The following is a 17493-nucleotide window of genomic DNA, read 5'->3' as shown; positions in this document are numbered from 1 at the left end:
TCTCAAGAATTCTCATGTGGTAGCCCTACCTATACTGCCTGCCTGGCTACTGGCCAATCATTGTTTTATTCATCAACCAATAAGAGAAACATATATGCAGAAGGACATCCCCCATCATGTCCTCTTTTCTGTCTAAATAAAAAGGAAGGTTTTAACTTTAAAATTATATATAACAAAACAGTTATTACCAGTGCCTCTGAGACCTTCTCAGAGGTGACACCATTGTCTAGCCACACAGAAAAGCCTCTCTGACGGAGCCACCAGAAAGTCCTCCACTTGCACGTACGTTTGACTGCCCATGGGAAGTGGTTTTGGACTCCCCCAGAGGAAGCTAGGGAGGCACCCTGTGTGCTTCCTTTGGCTGTGGGTGCTTCACTGCTAACTAAGAATAGAGGCCCCCTCGGTCACGTGCGGCAGACAGACTTCTGGGCTCTTGCGCTACAATTCCTTTCTCAAACTCCTTTCTTGCTCATCCAACAAGTACCTCCTTCAAGCCAAAGTCTTTTGGCTAATTTCATCTGGCTCTCCTGCTTTTCCCACCTTAGGGCCAAGGTTAGTGTCTTCTTCCAGTGACAAAAACTAGCAATTTGCACTCAGTTGAGAGTGCTGTTTCATTTTTAAAAATAGCTTCGAAATGAGTCTACAACCAAGCGCAGCAGGCTATTGTAGGATCTTCATCTCCCTCACAATAAGCTCCACACCCTCTGTGTCTTAGCTTCCTTCTGTCCCCAGCCTCTCCTGCAGTCGCTTACTTTCCCAACCCAGGCTGGCCTACGGGGTCCATGCTGCATTTCATACACTTCGGTTCTTTGGAACTGGCTTCTTTAAGTTTTTTCAAGGTCCATCCTTGTAGCTCAGGACTTCGTGTCACTTCAGCAGCTACCCTGGCCTGTCAACAAGCCACATTTTGTTCCTCTAGTCTGTCAGCTCAACCGCCCTTGCATGAAGCTACTCTTTGGCTCCTAGGAACAGTGCTGCTGTGAGCATTGTGGGAATTTTTGTGTGTACCTTGTTTAAATTCTCTTATGTGTACAGACACTTCTTCAGTCCCAGCAGCCATGCACGTGAGCTTGTCTTCTGTGTCTGCCACGGCACGTGCCACCTTTCTGACTCCTGGTGGGTATGCAGTGGCCCCTCATCGCACTGCTGTTTCTCTTATGGTTAATGAGTACCTTTTCAAAGTGCACTCATCCCTGGTGTATTTGCTCTGCGGAAGGGCTGCTGCCATCTGTCTGTTAAGTATTGAGTTGCCACAGTTCTTTCCATGCTCTCGGTACAAGTCGTCTGTCAGACATGGCTAGAGAAACCCTGGATTGGCACAGTGCTGTCTTGTCCTGGAGCAGCGGAGTGAGAACAAGGTGTTCTGAAGGCGGGGTCTCACTACAGCCTTGACAGGGCTGTCTGTTGTGATCTGCTGACATCTGCTTGGAGGATGGCAGAGGCTCCTCCACACTGAGGCTTTTTACTGGTTTGTGAAGCATCTTTTGTGCGTATGTCAGAGAAGATTCTTTAGCTGGATTGAACAGGAGAAGAGGCCTCTTGATTTCTTGACTCAATTAAAATATTGTTTTTTATTTCTTTTCTTTTTGTATTTTTTATTTTTTTGAGACAGGGTTTCTCTGTAGCTTTAGAGTCTATCCTGGAACTCACTCTGTAGACCAGGCTGGCCTCGAATTCACAGAGATCCACCTGCCTCTGCCTCCCGAGTGCTGGGATTAAAGGTGTGCACCACCACCCCCTGGCCAACATATTCTTTCTGGGTTAAAGTATGTTGCACTCTATAGTAAACAAACACAGGTGTTTGCATGTTTGTGGGACCATAGTTGGAGAGCCACCCCAACTATGTGCCACACATGTGTTTGTGTATTTCTTTCTGCCTGTTTGTCTGGGTATTTTGTAGGTTTTCAAGTAGCTTACCTTTAGAATTCTTTTTAAAGGCATCACTGGGGCTAGTACAGTTTGACCAAGTTTATCCTGGCTTATGTGTGGAACTTCAGTCTCTGAAGAAAAGGTTCAATGTTGTCCTGCTCAACTAGTGGCAGCGTGGGGATTTCTAGGCCTTTCCTCTCTATACTATTGGTGGGGTTGGCTGTCAAATGTAGTCTCCCTTTGTTTCTTTGTTACTGAATTAGAGCCTTCCCAAAGCTTTGGTTAGTATGTTAAACTTCCCATGGAGTGTGATGTGCATATGCCTTCTTTTTGCAGTTTATGAGAGCTCAGCAGCATGCTTAGTAAGTTTTTTTTTTTACTAAGCATTTATTTACCTCTTCATAATTATTTCAGGGGTTATGTGTATACTTTAAAACATGACTTGTCAAAATCATGTCCATGTGGAGGTAGTTAGTCCTAGAATCCTCTACCTGAGCTTGGTTGTGGCATCTCATCTTCGGCATACTGCATTTTTTATTTTCATTTGACCGGAAGTATTTTCTGATTTCCCTTTCTAACATATATCTGGGTGTGTTTAATTTCCATTTATTTATGAATTTCCCACATTTCCTGCTGTAGTAGTAGGAAGTCTTACTTGCATTTTAAGTTCATTTGCATGTGTTGAGACCCTCTTGTGGCCCGGCATTTGGGAACTTTTCCATGTGCCTGAGGGGAAGCTGTGTTCTACCCTAACCCTGCAGTTCCTTCTATTGTAGAAGGGCCCATTCCCATTTGTTTCTTTAGTGAGACTTCTGTAGTCTGCGTTTTGTCATCTTTCAGCTTACTTAAAAACCGTAACCCTTTCGGTATTTCTGTCCTGGCCAACTTACTCTTAATTCTTTTGATGATAGGTCTCCAGGGCTCTTTCCGGTGTTTATTTCCTGAGGTGGAAAAAGCATGCCCTCATGCTAGCCTTCGTCTCTAATATGGGCTGATGTCAGCAAAGCCAGAGACTTCTGTCTTCACCGTCCCTGGGGCAGCAGTGGGGGGCACTCACTTTGCTCATCGCTGCTGATCTGTCTCTCTTCTCCATTTCAGCTCATTCCCATTCCCAATTGTGTACACACACACACACACACACACACACACACACACACTCTGGTAAACTCATCAAATTATGGACAAAGTCTATTCAAAACAGATTTATTTCAGTAGTATATAAAAGCATTAACTCTATCTATCTATCTATCTATCTATCTATCTATCTATCTATCTATCTATCATCTATTTTTTTTTAAGAGACAGGGCCTTACAGCCTGGCTTGGGTTTGAACTTCCTCTATAGTCTAGGCTGGTTTTGAACTCTTGATTTCCTGCTCCAGGCTGTGTCCAGGAATTATAAGCATGTGTCCATCTTTAAAACCCAAATTCAAACAATTATATTTATTTATTATTCGGTATATGTGTGTGGGTACACAGCAGCCCCAAAATGCTTGTGGAGGTCAGTCGGTGGGAGTCAGTTTTCTCTTTCTACCACGCGGGTCTTGGGAAATCAAACTGCGGTTCTCAGTTTCAGTAGCTGGCACCATTACGGCGGGAACCATCTCACCAGCCTCACAATTGTACTGCTCTTAACCTTTCACTGTATAACATCTTAAGGTGTAGAAGTCTTCCCATCCGCACCTTAGTGTGCTCAGCTCTGAAGGAGTGAGCTGCAGACCGGCCACCATCCAGTGTCAAGGCCGCCACAGCACATTGCTGTGACATTTGTCTGCTCCGTGTATCTTACCTGTGTGCCACCAACTCTGCACTTCAGGGTCCAGGCTGTGGGTGCCCCAGTTTCCTATGAGTCTCCAGGAGGGCCAGCCACACCTTGGTAGTAGACTTGGCTTTGTGTGTGACTTTAGGGCATGGCCACCTGGTCTCCTGTCACATGTGGCTGTGGTACTTGACCGTGCTAATGTGTGATTGCTCTCTGGGTTGCTTTGTTTGTCTCTAATTTATTCTCTTCTTTCTACATGGATGGATCTGTCTGAGTTTCCAGGATTGGGCCTTGCATGCAATCTTTTGAAGTAGGGACTCCTGGCCATCTTGTGAATAATTCAAGTGCTGCCTGGATGACACCCGAGAGTCTTTGTCACATGCCATCTCTCACACACTGTGCTTTTCCTGCAGCCTGGGTTCCTGCCTGTCAGTTAGAGGTTTGGGTCCTGAGGCCTGGGTCTCACTGGCTTACAGTCATTTTCGGTGTGGGCTGTCAAAACAATAAATGACAGGAAAGATCAGGTCTGCTATGTGTGAGTACTTTTAGTTTGTTATTCATTTATCAAGTGAAATGAAATCAGCTTGGACCACTAAGAAGACTCTTTGCAGAGCTAGGCTCTGGTTCCTTATAGATGATACAGTTTTTGGTTGCTTCATATGAGATGTACCCTCCAGCTTTGTACTAAATGAAGCCATCTACTCAGGGAACAGGGCCACTCATGTCTTCCTTCCTTACAAAGGCTAGAGAGGAGTTGTGGCACTGTGTGAACAAGGAAAACCTTTCCCCCCCTTCCCCCAAGCCTTTTTATTCCAGGAGAACAAAACTCAGGAATTGGATGATAATTTGTTAGTGCCAATAAGACACTTCAGGACTCCTGGTCATGTATTAAATACTAATTTGCACAGGACCTGTGACACAAAAATGATAGAGACATAGAGCTGAAGACAGAGCACTGTGGTCAGTGCCAGGCCCCAGGCACAGCCAGAGTCAGTGGCTCCATTATCTTGAGAACTGGGGGAGCCCTGGCTCCTCCAGGTCCTGCCCTACCTGCGGGAGCACCCAGCTCAGTGCTCCTCTCCTACAGCTGCTATGGTTACAAGGGAGAGCATGTGGCGCAGATGGCGCAGATGGCGCAGATGGCGCAGATGGCGCAGATGGCGCGGATGGTGCGGATGGTGCGGATGGAGCAGTGACGCAGATGGTGCAGATGGCGCAGATGGTGCGGATGGTGCGGATGGAGCAGTGGCGCAGATGGTGCAGATGGCGCAGATGGTGCAGATGGTGCGGATGGAGCAGTGGCGCAGATGGTGCAGATGGCGCAGATGGTGCAGATGGCACAGATGGCGCAGATGGCTCAGATGGCGCAGTTGGTGCAGTGGTACAGATGGCACAGGTGGCGCAGGTGGCGCAGGTGGCGCAGATGGTGCAGTGGCGCAGGTGGTGCAGATGGCGCGGATGGTGCGGATGGAGCAGGTGGCGCAGGTGACGCAGGTGGCGCAGGTGGCGCAGATGGTGCAGTGGTACAGATGGCGCAGATGGTGCAGATGGCGCAGGTAGCGCAGATGGTGCAGGTGGTGCAGCGGTGCAGTGGTGCAGATGGCATAGATGGTGCAGATGGCGCAGGTGGCGCAGGTGGTGCAGTGGTACAGTGGTGCAGTGGTGCAGGTGCTGGCTTCCTCTGGCTCGACAGCAAGTGTGCCACCCCAGATAAGATGGTTGTGTTCTTGAACTCTGCTCTAAGGGACGCCTGGCCTGTGAGTGCCCAAGTCTTGTGACTCTGGCCTTATGGATTTGAATGGAGCTCTTTCAGAGGACAGATTTGAGGTCCTTTCTTCCCCCCACCTCCTCATGGTTCTCCTAAAGCACCCTCTCTCTTTATTTATTACAAGAGGACTTTACTCAAGACGCTCCTTCTCCTCGTTTTACTCCAGACGCTCCTTCTCCCTGTTTTACTCCAGATGCTCCTTCTCCCTGTTTTACTCAAGATGCTCCTTCTTCTCCCTGTTTTACTCAAGATGCTCCTTCTTCTCCCTGTTTTACTCAAGATGCTCCTTCTTCTCCCTGTTTTACTCAAGATGCTCCTTCTTCTCCCTGTTTTACTCAAGATGCTCCTTCTTATTCTTCTGTCTTGTTCCAAAAAAAATACTCGAGGCTCTTTACAGAATTAGAGAGTGATAGCAAGCCATTGAGAACACTGGCCCTGGGTGAGAGAACCTGAGTACTGCATCCACTTTTGTGGTGCCTGTGGCTGTATGCAAAGTGCATCCTAGCCCTCTGCATTTAGAAACACTGGGCCCTGAGCTGAAAGTAGGGGCAGTGGGATTTTGGGAGATGCCCTTGTCTATAAGATAAACATGTGACTTAGGAGAGGCTCAGTCACCAAGGTTTAAATCAGGTAGTTTTTGAGTGTTCTCTGACATCAAAGAGAGTTACATCTTTTCTCCCAGTTGGAGTTATCTCTGTAGTTTCTTCTGTTCTGAAGATGGAAGTTCTCCACAGAGCTTTCCCTGTGTGAGTTTGGTGGCAAGGGTTGGTCAGAAATAGAAAGCGGCTGCCGTGGGAGGTGACTAGCACTTTTAAGTAATTTTCTTGGCTGCTGTACAGCTCAGGAAGTGGTTCCTACATTTTCTCTCCTTTGAGGCCTCAGTGCGGTCCCTGGGCCATTGTCCATATGCTACTTTTATGTGAAGCATTTCATGTTCTTTAATGGAGAATCTTCACAGAGAGGATAGCTCATCGGAGTTAGCTAACATGCATACAATGCTGTTGAGTTGAGACTGCTACAGCCCGAGGATAATGTGAAGACGGAACGCGGTTCAGACTTCAGTGGCACTCACTTAGGGCTAACCTCCCACACACACCTCCTTAAAGAAATGAGGGAATAAGAAGAAAGATGCAAAGACTGTTTTCTCTTTCTCCGTCTGCAGGCGCTCTCACCACCAATGGCATAAATCCAGACACCAGTGCTGAGATTGGACGTGCCAAGAACTGCCTCAGCCCTGAGGACATAATCGACAAATACAAAGAGGCCATTTCCTATTACAGCAAGGTGACTTGATGGCTTTGTATAGTGTTTGTATCATTGTGTCTTTCCAGCCAGAATGTTCCCTGTTGACATCAGGTCATGTTGCAGTATCTTTAAAAAAACATCCAATGTAGATTATGCGTCAGTTTTGTTGGTGTTATTCATGTGTGTGTGCCATGACGCACATGAGGATGTCAGAGAATGGCACAGAGGGATGGTTCTTTCCCTCCACCCTCTGGGTCTTGGTGATGAAACTCAGATTATCAGGCGTCACACAAGTGCCTTATCCTCTGAGCTGTCTCACCAACCTGTTTCTCTTACTTGCTTTTGTAAATACTGTGTTATTCTCTAGTGCATTCTGCTATATGCCTGAAATGTTTATTTTTTTCTGATTATAAGCAGTATATAGTTAATATAAGTTTGGAAAGAGGTTGCCATAGCCCATTCAGGGATAATCATTACTGATAATACTACATCAGCTCTCTCGACTTCTGAAAATCAATGTGTCCTAGTTAGGGTTACTGTTGTGATGACCCACCAAGACTAAAAACAACTTGAGGAGAAAAGCGTTTATTTTGTCTACATGTCCATATCTCTGAAGGAAGTCAGGAAAGGAACTCAGGCAGGGCAGGAACCTGGAGGCAGGAGCTGATGCAGAGGCCATGGAGGGAGCTGCTAACTGACTTGCTCCACATGGCTTGTGTGGTCTGTTTTCTTATAGAACCCAGGGCTTCCAGCCCAGAGATGACACCACCCACGGTGGGCGGGGCCTTCCCCATCAATCACAAATTAAGACAACATGCTATGTGCTCGCTGCAGCCCGATCTTTTCTCCTCTGGAGCCGAGGGCCTTGTGCTTGCTAGGCAAGCCTTCTGCCATTGAGCTAAGTCCCCAGCCCCTTGCAGCCCAATCTGATGGAGGAGTTTTCTCAGATGACTCTGTCTTGTGTCAAGCTGACATAAAAGTCGGCAGCACACAGTGTACGTGATCATTTCATAAAGCGGCACGCAGACTTGCCGTTGAGGTGAGCTTCCTGCTCCTCCGCCGCGGTGCCTGCTCTCTGTGCTCTGACCCCTCCCATGCCAAGACTTTGAATACCTGCAGCCTGCTTTTTGGCTTATTTATTTACTTATTTTGAGGTGCTAGGGATTGATCCCAGACCCTTCACCTAACACTGAGCTCTAGTCCAACCCTATTATTATTATTCATTTTTTTTGAGACAGTGTTTCTCTGTGTAGCTCTGGCTGTCCTGGGACTCACTGTATAGAACATACTGGCCTTGAACTCACAGAGCTCCTCCTGCCCCTACTCTGTGCCACCCTGTCCGGCTCCAATCCTGTCATTTTTTGAAAATGCTCATATTGTTAGCAAAACTTGAAAAAGAAAGCTGAAGCTGTACAGAAGAGAACAGACAACAGTCCTTTCCCACCCTCCTCTCAAGGCTGCTGACTGCCATCCGTCTCTCTTGACTTTTTTGCCTATGGGAGATGCATTTGTTTGGTATGTTTCAAGCCATACCTGCCATATTCAACTGGCAGTGACTTGTGGATGGCAGATGCCCTCTCACCTTGGACCAGGGAATCCCAAGGTGAGGCCTTGTGAGATGTGATGGAATTGTCATAGACAGTTGTTCTGAGAGAACTGGTCATGGTGGCTGCTAGTTGACACCCACTGTCTTGGTATCACTGTGATTCGCCTCCAGCCTGCACTGAGCCCTCCCCAGCCTGCCTTGTGAAATTTTCTTTCTGGTTGGGATGCTGGGGTTATTATTCTCAAGCAACTCTAAAATACATTATCTGATGTGACATCAAGTTGGTGTTTGGCGGGGTATATAGTCAGCTGCTTATTCTGGGAAGAACTTCCTCCTCCTCATGGTGCTGTAGCCTCTGCAGGAGGGGCCAGAATGCCTCTGGCCCCTCTGTATAGTGTTTGAGTTTTTTCTGTATAGAATACAAGTTTGGATGTTTCTTTGTGTTCTGAACTATTGTGTGTCTCTTTGCTTATTTTACAATTGGAATCTCTTGCCATTCCATCTGTTTAAGGTGTTAGATAGACATGTAGTTTGCTAAACCAGGCATCGCTGGCACATGTCTGGAGGCAAAGGCAGTCAGATCTTCGTGAGTTTGAGGCCAGCCTGGGTCTACAGAGGGAGTTCCAGGACAGCCAAGGCTATACAGAGAAACCCTGTCTCAACAAAGCAAGCAAAAGAAACATAGTTTTCTCTTTTAAAAAATTACACTTGTTTATTTAGTGCTTGTGTGTGCACATATCTAGAGGCTGGAGTACACTTGTGGTGCTGATTTTCCCCTTCCGTACTGCCAGTCCCAGGAACTGAACTCAGGAGCTCAGGTTGTCAGTCTTTGTGACAAGGGTTTTCACTTGTGGAGCCATTTTGCTGGCCCCAGATTGACTTTTTAATGTTCATTTTCAAGCTGGCCATTTAAAATAATCAAATTAAGCCCCCTTTTCAGAGCCCTTTCGTGTCTAGTTTAGAAAAATAGCCTTCAAGAAGAACACCAGAATGAATTGTTATGTAGCTATAGGAAGGGGAGTAGGCCTGGAGATATAGGCTTCCAACTGTACACACTTGAGACCTATCCTCTTGCCATTGTGGGCCAAACTTGTGGCTTCAGGTGGATGGTACCTCACCAGCCAGGCCGGAGCCTCAGTGGCCACCTAGTGTACCGTATTAGTGAACATTAGAATTTCACCTCTGGGGAAGACTGATCTGCCTGGCCCAGCAGAGGGATCAGGTGTTTCTGTTCCCAGAATGGCCCTGTCCCCACTGTGCAGAGTAGACAGCAGCCAGACAATAGGATGCAGACAGAGCTCCCCTCTGCTGTCTCTAACAGAAGAGACTGTGCAGGTCTACAGCCTCAGATGCATAGAATGCTTAATCAGGGTCAATGATTTTTACATATAGAAATGGCCAGCATAGTGGCAGGCTCATTAGTACTGCTCAATGAACATTGGTTATTGCCTCCTCTTCCTAGGTTCAGTATTCTACATGGCATCTGGGCAAGCCTGCTCCTCATATGTATGTAATGCAGACAGAAGGGAAGTTCATGTCTTGCTTTTCTTGAGTCACGTTTTCATTTCTGTGTTTCCCTGAGCCCGGTTTCTTTTCATCTCTCACCTGCGCCTTTCCCATGCTACCCAGACCCTCGATTAATTAGGGTTGGTCCAGTGCTTGGGTTTCATTCAGTACTCATCAAGAGGCCTCACCCAGGGCTGGTCTGCTCTGTAACTGGCGCCTTTCCCTCGAGTCCTGAGCAGTGCCTTAGGGTGTCTGTTGCATTAGGAGAGGTGCGCTGGAGACGCAGACTCGCTACTGAGACTTGGTGGGAACCTCAGGCAGTCTGCAGCCTTACATCTCTCCTTTTCCTTCCTTCCTTCCTTCTTTCCTTCCTTCCTTCCTTCCTTCCTTCCTTCCCTCCCTCCTTCCTTCCTTCCCTCCTTCCTTCCTTCCTTTCCTCCTTCCTCCCTTCCTTCCTTCCCTCCTTCCTTCTTTCCCTCCCTCCTTCCTTCCTTCCTCCCTTCCTTCCCTCCCTCCTTCCTTCCTTCCCTCCCTCCTTCCTTTCCTCCCTCCTTCCCTCCTTCCTTCCTTCCTTTCCTCCTTCCTTCCTTCCTTCCCTCCTTCCTTCCTTCCTTTCCTCCTTCCTTCCCTCCCTCCTTCCTTCCTTCCTTCCCTCCTTCCTTCCTTCCTTTCCTCCTTCCTTCCTTCCTTCCCTCCTTCCTTCCTTCCTTTCCTCCTTCCTTCCTTCCCTCCCTCCTTCCTTCCTTCCTTCCTTCCCTCCTTCCTTCCTTTCCTCCTTCCTTCCTTCCCTCCCTCCTTCCTTCCTTCCTTCCTTCCCTCCTTCCTTCCTTCCTTCCTTCCTTCCTTCCTTCCCTCCTTCCTTCCTTCCCTCCTTCCTTCCTTCCTTCCTTCCTTCCTTCCTTCCTTCTTTCCTTCCTTCCTTCCTTCCTTCCTTCCTTCCTTCCTTCCTTCCTTCCTTCCTTCCTCCCCCTCTCTTTCTTTGTCTTTTTCTTTTGTTTTTCTTACTAATTTTTGGTGTCTTCTCTTTTTTAAAGATTTATTTTTTTATGTATACAGTGTTTGGCCTGCAGGTCAGAAGAGGGCACCAGATCTCATTACAGATGGTTGTGAGTCACCATGTGGTTGTTGGGAATTGAACTCAGGACCTCTGGAAGAGCAGCCAGAGCTCTTAACCTCTGAGTCATCTCTCCAGCCTTCCCTTACATCTTTCTTTAGGCACAAGAAAATAGGCTCACATCACCTGTCCTTGTCAGTGTCACATGCATGTGACTTGGCCATCGCCAGTGTGCACAGACAGTAGGACAGTGGTCTGGTAGAGCAGAGAGCTGTGCTCCTTGTGTTCAGGCAGCCACTGGTGCGTGTCTGTCATCACTCATGTCCTCTGTGCACACGCATGCATCCCAGATCTGTTTTGCTTATGCCTGTAGCTTGAGAATAAGTTCTAAGATGCTCCTGGACATGAACACTGTATGGTTTGCTGCCAAGTCCACTGTACATGGAGTGGGAAGGTGCTTGGGACCTGTCCATGGTTCTGAATCCTTTCTCTGTCCTGAGGGAGCAACATGCCACTTTAGGTCAGTGGTTCTCAACCTTCCTAATGCTGTGACCCTTTAATACAGTTCCTCATCTTTTGGTGACCCCACCAACCATAAAATTATTTTCATTGCTACTTCATGACTGCCATTCTGCTACTGTTATAAATCATAATGTAAAAATACCTGATACGCAGGATGTCTGATATGTGATTCTTGGAGGCGTTGTGACCCACAGATTGAAAACCATTTCTACAAGTAGCAGTGGTTCAGATGAGCCCCACAGAACCCGTTCTGTTCCATTGTCTGAGGTGTGGGTCAGGTGGCTTTGAGACAAGATAGCAGCACTGAACATAGCCCAGATGTCTCCTGCAAAAGGCAACACATTCCCAATAGCTGCATTGAAGCTGCAGGTGTGAGAACATTTAATAAAAATGGCAAAGCATCCATCCATTATATGGGCTGAGCATCCCTAACCCAAAATCCAAATCCCCAAACCCAAACTCCTCTAAATGCTAATCACTTCTGGTGTTGAGGGGACCTCAGCCTGCCCGCCCCTCTGCTCCCAAATGGAAGCCTTTAACATAGCGAGCATTGTGGTTGTATGATTTTAATCAGTGCAACACACTTGGATGGTCATAGGTTTATTCTAACTTGTATGCATTAAGACAGACTCAGAAATCGCTTTTCCCAGAGGCTACTGGGTCTTTGCGCATGGGGAGTGCTGCTGGGGGCACCTGGAGTCTCAGTGGCAGCTTCCTAGTGCTGGGAACATCCTTGCTTTTTGCTGATTGACGTGTTTACTTTATACCCCCAGTATAAGAATGCCGGGGTGATTGAGCTGGAAGCGTGTGTCAAGGCCGTGCGTGTCCTGGCTATTCAGAAGCGTGGCATGGAAGCTTCGGAGTTTCTGCAGAATGCTGTGTACATCAATCTCCGGCAGGTGAGCCTGTGCCTGTTCATCCCTGGCCAGTGATCCCGGGGCCAGCGATTCAGGGCTCCTGAAATGCGCCACTCACGATCCAGCCAAAGTATGTGCTCATTTGTGTGCCCATCATCTTTGTTTTTGGATATTATATTTTCAAAATTCAGAATTCACCACCTTCTCCCAATTTTTACTTGTAATAATGGTGTTGGCTCCTGCCATCTTTGCAACCTCAACATGCTTCTCGACTTTTGCCTTTGTCATTTTTAAAATGCTTGCCATTGGTAATGCTGGGCTGTTTGGTTTATAAAACGTGAGGCCTGTTCAGCTCCTGTCCCCCCCCTGCCCCCCAGGTACCTCACAAGTGTTGGTTAAATCTGAGCCTGAAGAGCACTGAGGATTGAACCCAGTGTCTCCTGTGTGCCAGGCTCCCCCTCTTCCATGGAGCTGCAGCCACAGCCCTTGGAAAGGTATTTAATAAGATAGTCATGAAAACATTTAGTGGTGGATTGACAACACTGCTCCCCAGCCTAGAGGCTGGGAGGCTTTAGCTGTGTGTAGCCAGGTGGAGCTGATCTGTAGGAAAGCCTAGGGAGCCAGGGCTCCAGCAGGCAGCAGTGGGCCAAGAACCCTGGCTGAGTAGGCACCCTGTTAAAGTAGACCTAGAGAGACGCAGCCACCCCACCTCACCGAGAGGCAGACTCATAAGGAAGGCAGGTAGTGACACACATTCATAAGGGGAGCAGGTGACCAAAGGACCTGGCTTAATGTAGTGGGAATTGGGACATTGGAGGTGACCCCTGAAGGTGGCAGAATAGGAGATTGCCAGGAGTCTGACTTTCACAGAAGCCATGAGGGAGCAGAGGGAGCAGCTGCTAGGATGGGGTGGGGGTGGGGGAGTGGCAAGCGAGGCCAAGTCTCAACAGGGGGGTACAGACTTTGGGGTCTGCTTTAGGAGCACAATAGGGCAAGATCTAGGTGGTGGAGGGTGCAGGGTGAGGTGTCTGTGAGTCTGGGCTGTTTTGGGGAGACAGAAAGGCTGAAACAGAGAAGCCTGGTGTCTGAGGAGGATGAGACCAGGGAGAGTGCTGGCCACTGAGCCCCAGCCAGCTGGGCTCTGAGAAGCGAAAGGCAGACTGCACCTATCTGGTGGGCAGATGAGAGCCACACTGTTGGCCTTGATAAGAGCGAGGGCGGTGTGGGCCTGTGGGTGGGCAAGGCTGAGGGCAGGAGGAACTTCAGAATAACCCCACCCAAACGTGCAGAGAGCATGGAGACAACCAGAGTCTGTCCCATCACTTGTGTTTAATACGCTGATGGCTGTCATCTTCACAACAGGTATTCTTTTTTAAAAAAATGATTTATTTATTTTTAATAAATAAGGGTAAGACACCGGTGTTTTGTTTACATGTCTGTCTGTCTGAGGTTGTTGGATCCCCTGTAACTAGAGTTACAGTTGGGAGCTGCCCTGCGGGTGCTGGGAATTGAACCTGGGTCCGTGTGGAAGAGTAGTCTGTGCTCTTAACCACTGAGCCCAGGGATTCTTTTTTTTTTTTTTTTTAAGGAACAATAACTGAATAGATTAACCCGAGACTGTAGTTATGGCTTGGCTAAGAGCACACACTGCTCTTGTGGAGACCTGAGTTCTGTCCCCAGCACCCACATCAGACGGCTGACAGCTGCCTGGGACTCTTGACCTCCCTGAGTCTTACTTGCTGCAGAGCCCTGTGCTGCCCCTTAGGCTGGTCTATGGGGCTGCCTCAGTTGTATGTGAAGTGCCAGTAGTCAGCTCAGCCACAGAGGGAGAGAGAAACACTGGGTAAGACGAATTGCTCCAGCATTTCATGCCATTTCATGTAGGAGGAGGAGTACCCATGGCCTCCCAGTGAGGGAGCCCCAGAGCCAGCTCTGCACCCAGTGTCCTCAAGGAAGGCTAGAAGAGGCCCCGGCTTCAGTTCCTTATTGGTTGCTAGCAATCAGGAGACAGGAGAGGCAAAAATTTGGTACTTTGATGTAGAAACTTCAGTTACCTGGGAAATGGCCCAAGACAATATGTCAGTCTCCAGTCAGCTGACATTTACCATTTGACTTGGTTCTACTCAGAGTTCAACACTGGGTCAAGCCCTGTGAATGTGTGTGTGTGTGTGTGTTGTAATTATATTGATTTTACTTGTATGTGTCTGTGCATGCATGTGGGCACCATACCATAGCATGGGTGTGATCAGAGCACAACTTGGAGAGTCTGTTCTCTCCTTCCCCCACATGGGCCCCTGACTTCAGTTGTCAGGCTTAGTGACATCACCTTCACCTGCTGAACCATGTCACTTGCCTTCTAGGCTGTGTTTTTCAGGGGTGCCGAGGCTACAGTTCTTGTAGAGGACTGGAGGGCAGAATGACCTAGGCTAGGCAAACACAAGCTTAGTGAATGTACATTGACTGAGAAAAAGGACAGTTAAGTCCCACCAATACCTGAGCTGAGGGAAAGAGACCCCCGGGTGGCCAAAGAGCAGGTGGGATGCAAGAGCCATGCTGGCCTGGAGCGCAGAGGGTCCGCAGGGGTCAGGCTGGTGGAAGTTTGCCAAAGGACACGAGGGTAAGACACAGGGCACGGGTGCTTCAAGGGAAAGAGGGCGGGGCACTGATGTAAACCGTGCTTCAAAGAGTGCTGGGTCTCATCAGGTGTGTGAGGAAGGAGCCTTGTGGATGGCCCTGTGTCCCTCCACAGGCTTGCAGCAGGCTACTTCTGCTGTCACCATGCTTAGGGGCCTCAGGAGACAGCTTTCAGACACAGTAGAGGCTCCAAGCAGTCCTGGAAGGCCTGGGTATGGAGCTTGTTAGGCTCAGCTGGTTCTGGAGGATTGGGTGGCTTCCAATCAGTTCAGCTCAGCTCAGCTTTGCCTCTGCTGTTACTGAAGGCACCTTTATACATTAAAGGCAGAGGGCTTGGGCATACTGCAAAACTGTTTTCACGGTTGGGCATGCAGACACATATTTTACAAAATAAAATATTTTACTGGTTTTGTGTGGGCGTTAATTTGGACTAGCTCTGCTGTTGTAGTGCATGGCCTCAGGCAAACACCAGAGGGCAGCAGTGCTCCGTGGCAAATGTGGCCCTGCAGCACAGAGCAGTTGCTGGCCTTTCTTAGTCTGCCTTGAGAGGAAGGCTGTCATTGACTCATCCTGATGTTTGTCTGCCAGTAGAGCAGCAAAATAATGAGTTCTGGTGGGGTTTATAATCACAGTAAAAAGAGGGCTGGTAGGTCTTCTGAAGTAGAACAGGCTTTTGGTTCTTGGTTAAGTGGGCTCCATTGTGGAACCAACAGGAATGAATGGCTTGGTCAAATGTGGACATTTTGGAAAGAATGGAGATGTGATTAGCACAAGTTCCTTCTGTCTTTAAAAATTCCCGCACGGACATCAGAACGGGTGAATAGTACATGGGGCTTCAGCTGTGCTGGGAAGGGTCTCTACAGAACAGACCCTCCTCCGTGTGCAAGCACAGGGTGACCTGCCTGTGTTGGCTTGTGGTAATTATCTGGCACTCCCAGATGACAGCAAATAGCAAAAATCTGTGTACTGGCCATGAAGGCTTTACAGGCAAATGACAAGGCTCAGATGAGAACAGATGGGACTTCAGTCAGTTTCCTCCCTGTGTGACTAGAGGAGTCCTGAGCCCTGTCAGTGTGTTTCCTGTGGCCCCCACTCCTTGTAAGTTGCAGATGCTACAGGACCACATACTGGGCACACCCGAATGGCTAGGAGTCTGCTCCTCACTGGCAGCCATTCTCAGACTCCTTTTAAGATTCTATGATCTAAATGTAGCCATCCATATCCTCAGAGGGGCACTTAGGAAAAAGGGACAGTGTCACAGGCACCCAGTAAGACAGTGGCTTAGAGGTGAGGGGTCTTTGGCAGAGATGTGTTCAAGCCTCCTTCCCCGTCCCTTTCTTCCCCTCCCCTCCCCTCCCCTGCTTCCCACTGGGATGGGCAGGAGCCCGGCTAGGCTGTGTGTGTGTGTGTGTGTGCGCTGCGCAGCATGCGCGCGCGCGAGCACTTCAGTGAGCAGCAAACAGCTCCACCATGGCTGAGCTGAGTGGAAGGGGAACCGGCTACTAAACAGTAAACCCGGAGCAAATAATTCCCAATTGAGTCAGCTCTATAGAAAAAAGAACACGCTCCCACTGATGCCTTCTAGGGGGCTGCACCAGATGCGTTCATCCCAGGGACATAAGCACTGTAGAAAAAGATGACAGAAGGGAGACTCAAGGGAGGCGCTGTCTGTTCCTAGGGGCAGCTGGCTTGCAGGGCTTGTGCGGGCACCCGCAGTGTCTGGACAGCTGCCTGGCTGCTCACTGGCAGCCAGTTTTAAAGATGGGGAATCTGAAGGTGGGACCCAGTCTCTTCTCACAAAGTCTCCCATTGTTATTTAAATTCCCCTCTCTGTGATTCTTTAAGGCAACCCTGTGGCTCCCCCTCTCCCCCAACAACACAAGGAAATGACTACATTTTGTTTTCAACCAGTAGGTGGCTAGAAGAGAAAGTTCTAGTAAAGAAGTGTTTGGAAAACTGGACTCTTCCCTGGCAGGCCACACAGAGGCACAGGTCCTTAACCTCTTTACATCGTAAAGGTCTGGAAAGATTGTGTTCCCTTTAGGAACAGTTTGGTTTGTGAGACTTTTTGAGGAGACTTGCAACCGGTTAATTTTCTTTTCAAAGCCATTCTGATTTTATGCAGGGGCCTCTGTTCGGATGTAAGAACAGCCTCTTTGCATTTCTTTTTTGATGGGTTTCCTTAATGAAGCTGTTGCTAAGGAAACCCTGCAAGAGCCTGGTAGGTCCAGGAGTGACTGCAACCCTGGTACTTCTGTCTGTCTGAGCTCAGTCGGATGGGCAGGAGAGTGGGGCAGGCTGTTGAATGCGGAAGTGGGAAGTGTAAGATTGGGACTGCGGTAATGCTGAGACAGGTCAGCACTGGCCAGCCGAGTCAGCCGGTAGTCCAGTGGCATCCTGCGGGGTACTCGTGGCTCTTACAAGGAAACTGTTGAATGGGGAGCAAAGCCTTTAGATTCCTTATTGGAGAAGGAAAGGGAGAGTGAGAACCGAGAAGTTTCTGCTTTAACGAGACTCTGGCAGGAGAGTGGCTGTCTGTGGGGACAGTCAGAGCAGTCAGTCTCTCCAGAGTGAGAGGCCAGGAAGCCTTGGTGGCAAGGCCTGCTCGACCCTCAGACAGGTTCAGTTTCAGATCCCCACTATGAGCAGAATAGGAAGGAACTGACCAGTGTCAGAGGAAAGCCAGAGACCTCTGTGCCCCATGGGGGCTGTGGTTTTTAACACAGGGATG

General features: G+C 48.6%; 1 protein-coding gene across 8 annotated transcripts in view; it reads left to right on the top strand.

Moving 5' to 3' along the window:
• The window catches only part of Trappc9 (trafficking protein particle complex subunit 9), a 456271-nt gene that overhangs the window by 25879 nt on the left and 412899 nt on the right, over positions 1–17493 (top strand). For all 8 annotated transcript variants that reach the window (XM_040736321.1, XM_040736319.1, XM_040736315.1 and 5 more), the window contains 2 exons: positions 6561–6682; positions 12045–12170. In XM_040736321.1, the coding sequence (XP_040592255.1) occupies positions 6561–6682; positions 12045–12170 (248 nt within the window). The remainder of the gene's footprint in view (positions 1–6560; positions 6683–12044; positions 12171–17493) is intronic.

This window comes from Mesocricetus auratus, unplaced genomic scaffold (genome assembly GCF_017639785.1).
Source record: "Mesocricetus auratus isolate SY011 unplaced genomic scaffold, BCM_Maur_2.0 Super-Scaffold_100055, whole genome shotgun sequence".
NCBI lineage: Eukaryota > Metazoa > Chordata > Mammalia > Rodentia > Cricetidae > Mesocricetus > Mesocricetus auratus.
The sequence above is the reverse complement of the archived record's forward strand: the minus strand, read 5'-3'. Positions and strand labels throughout refer to the sequence as shown.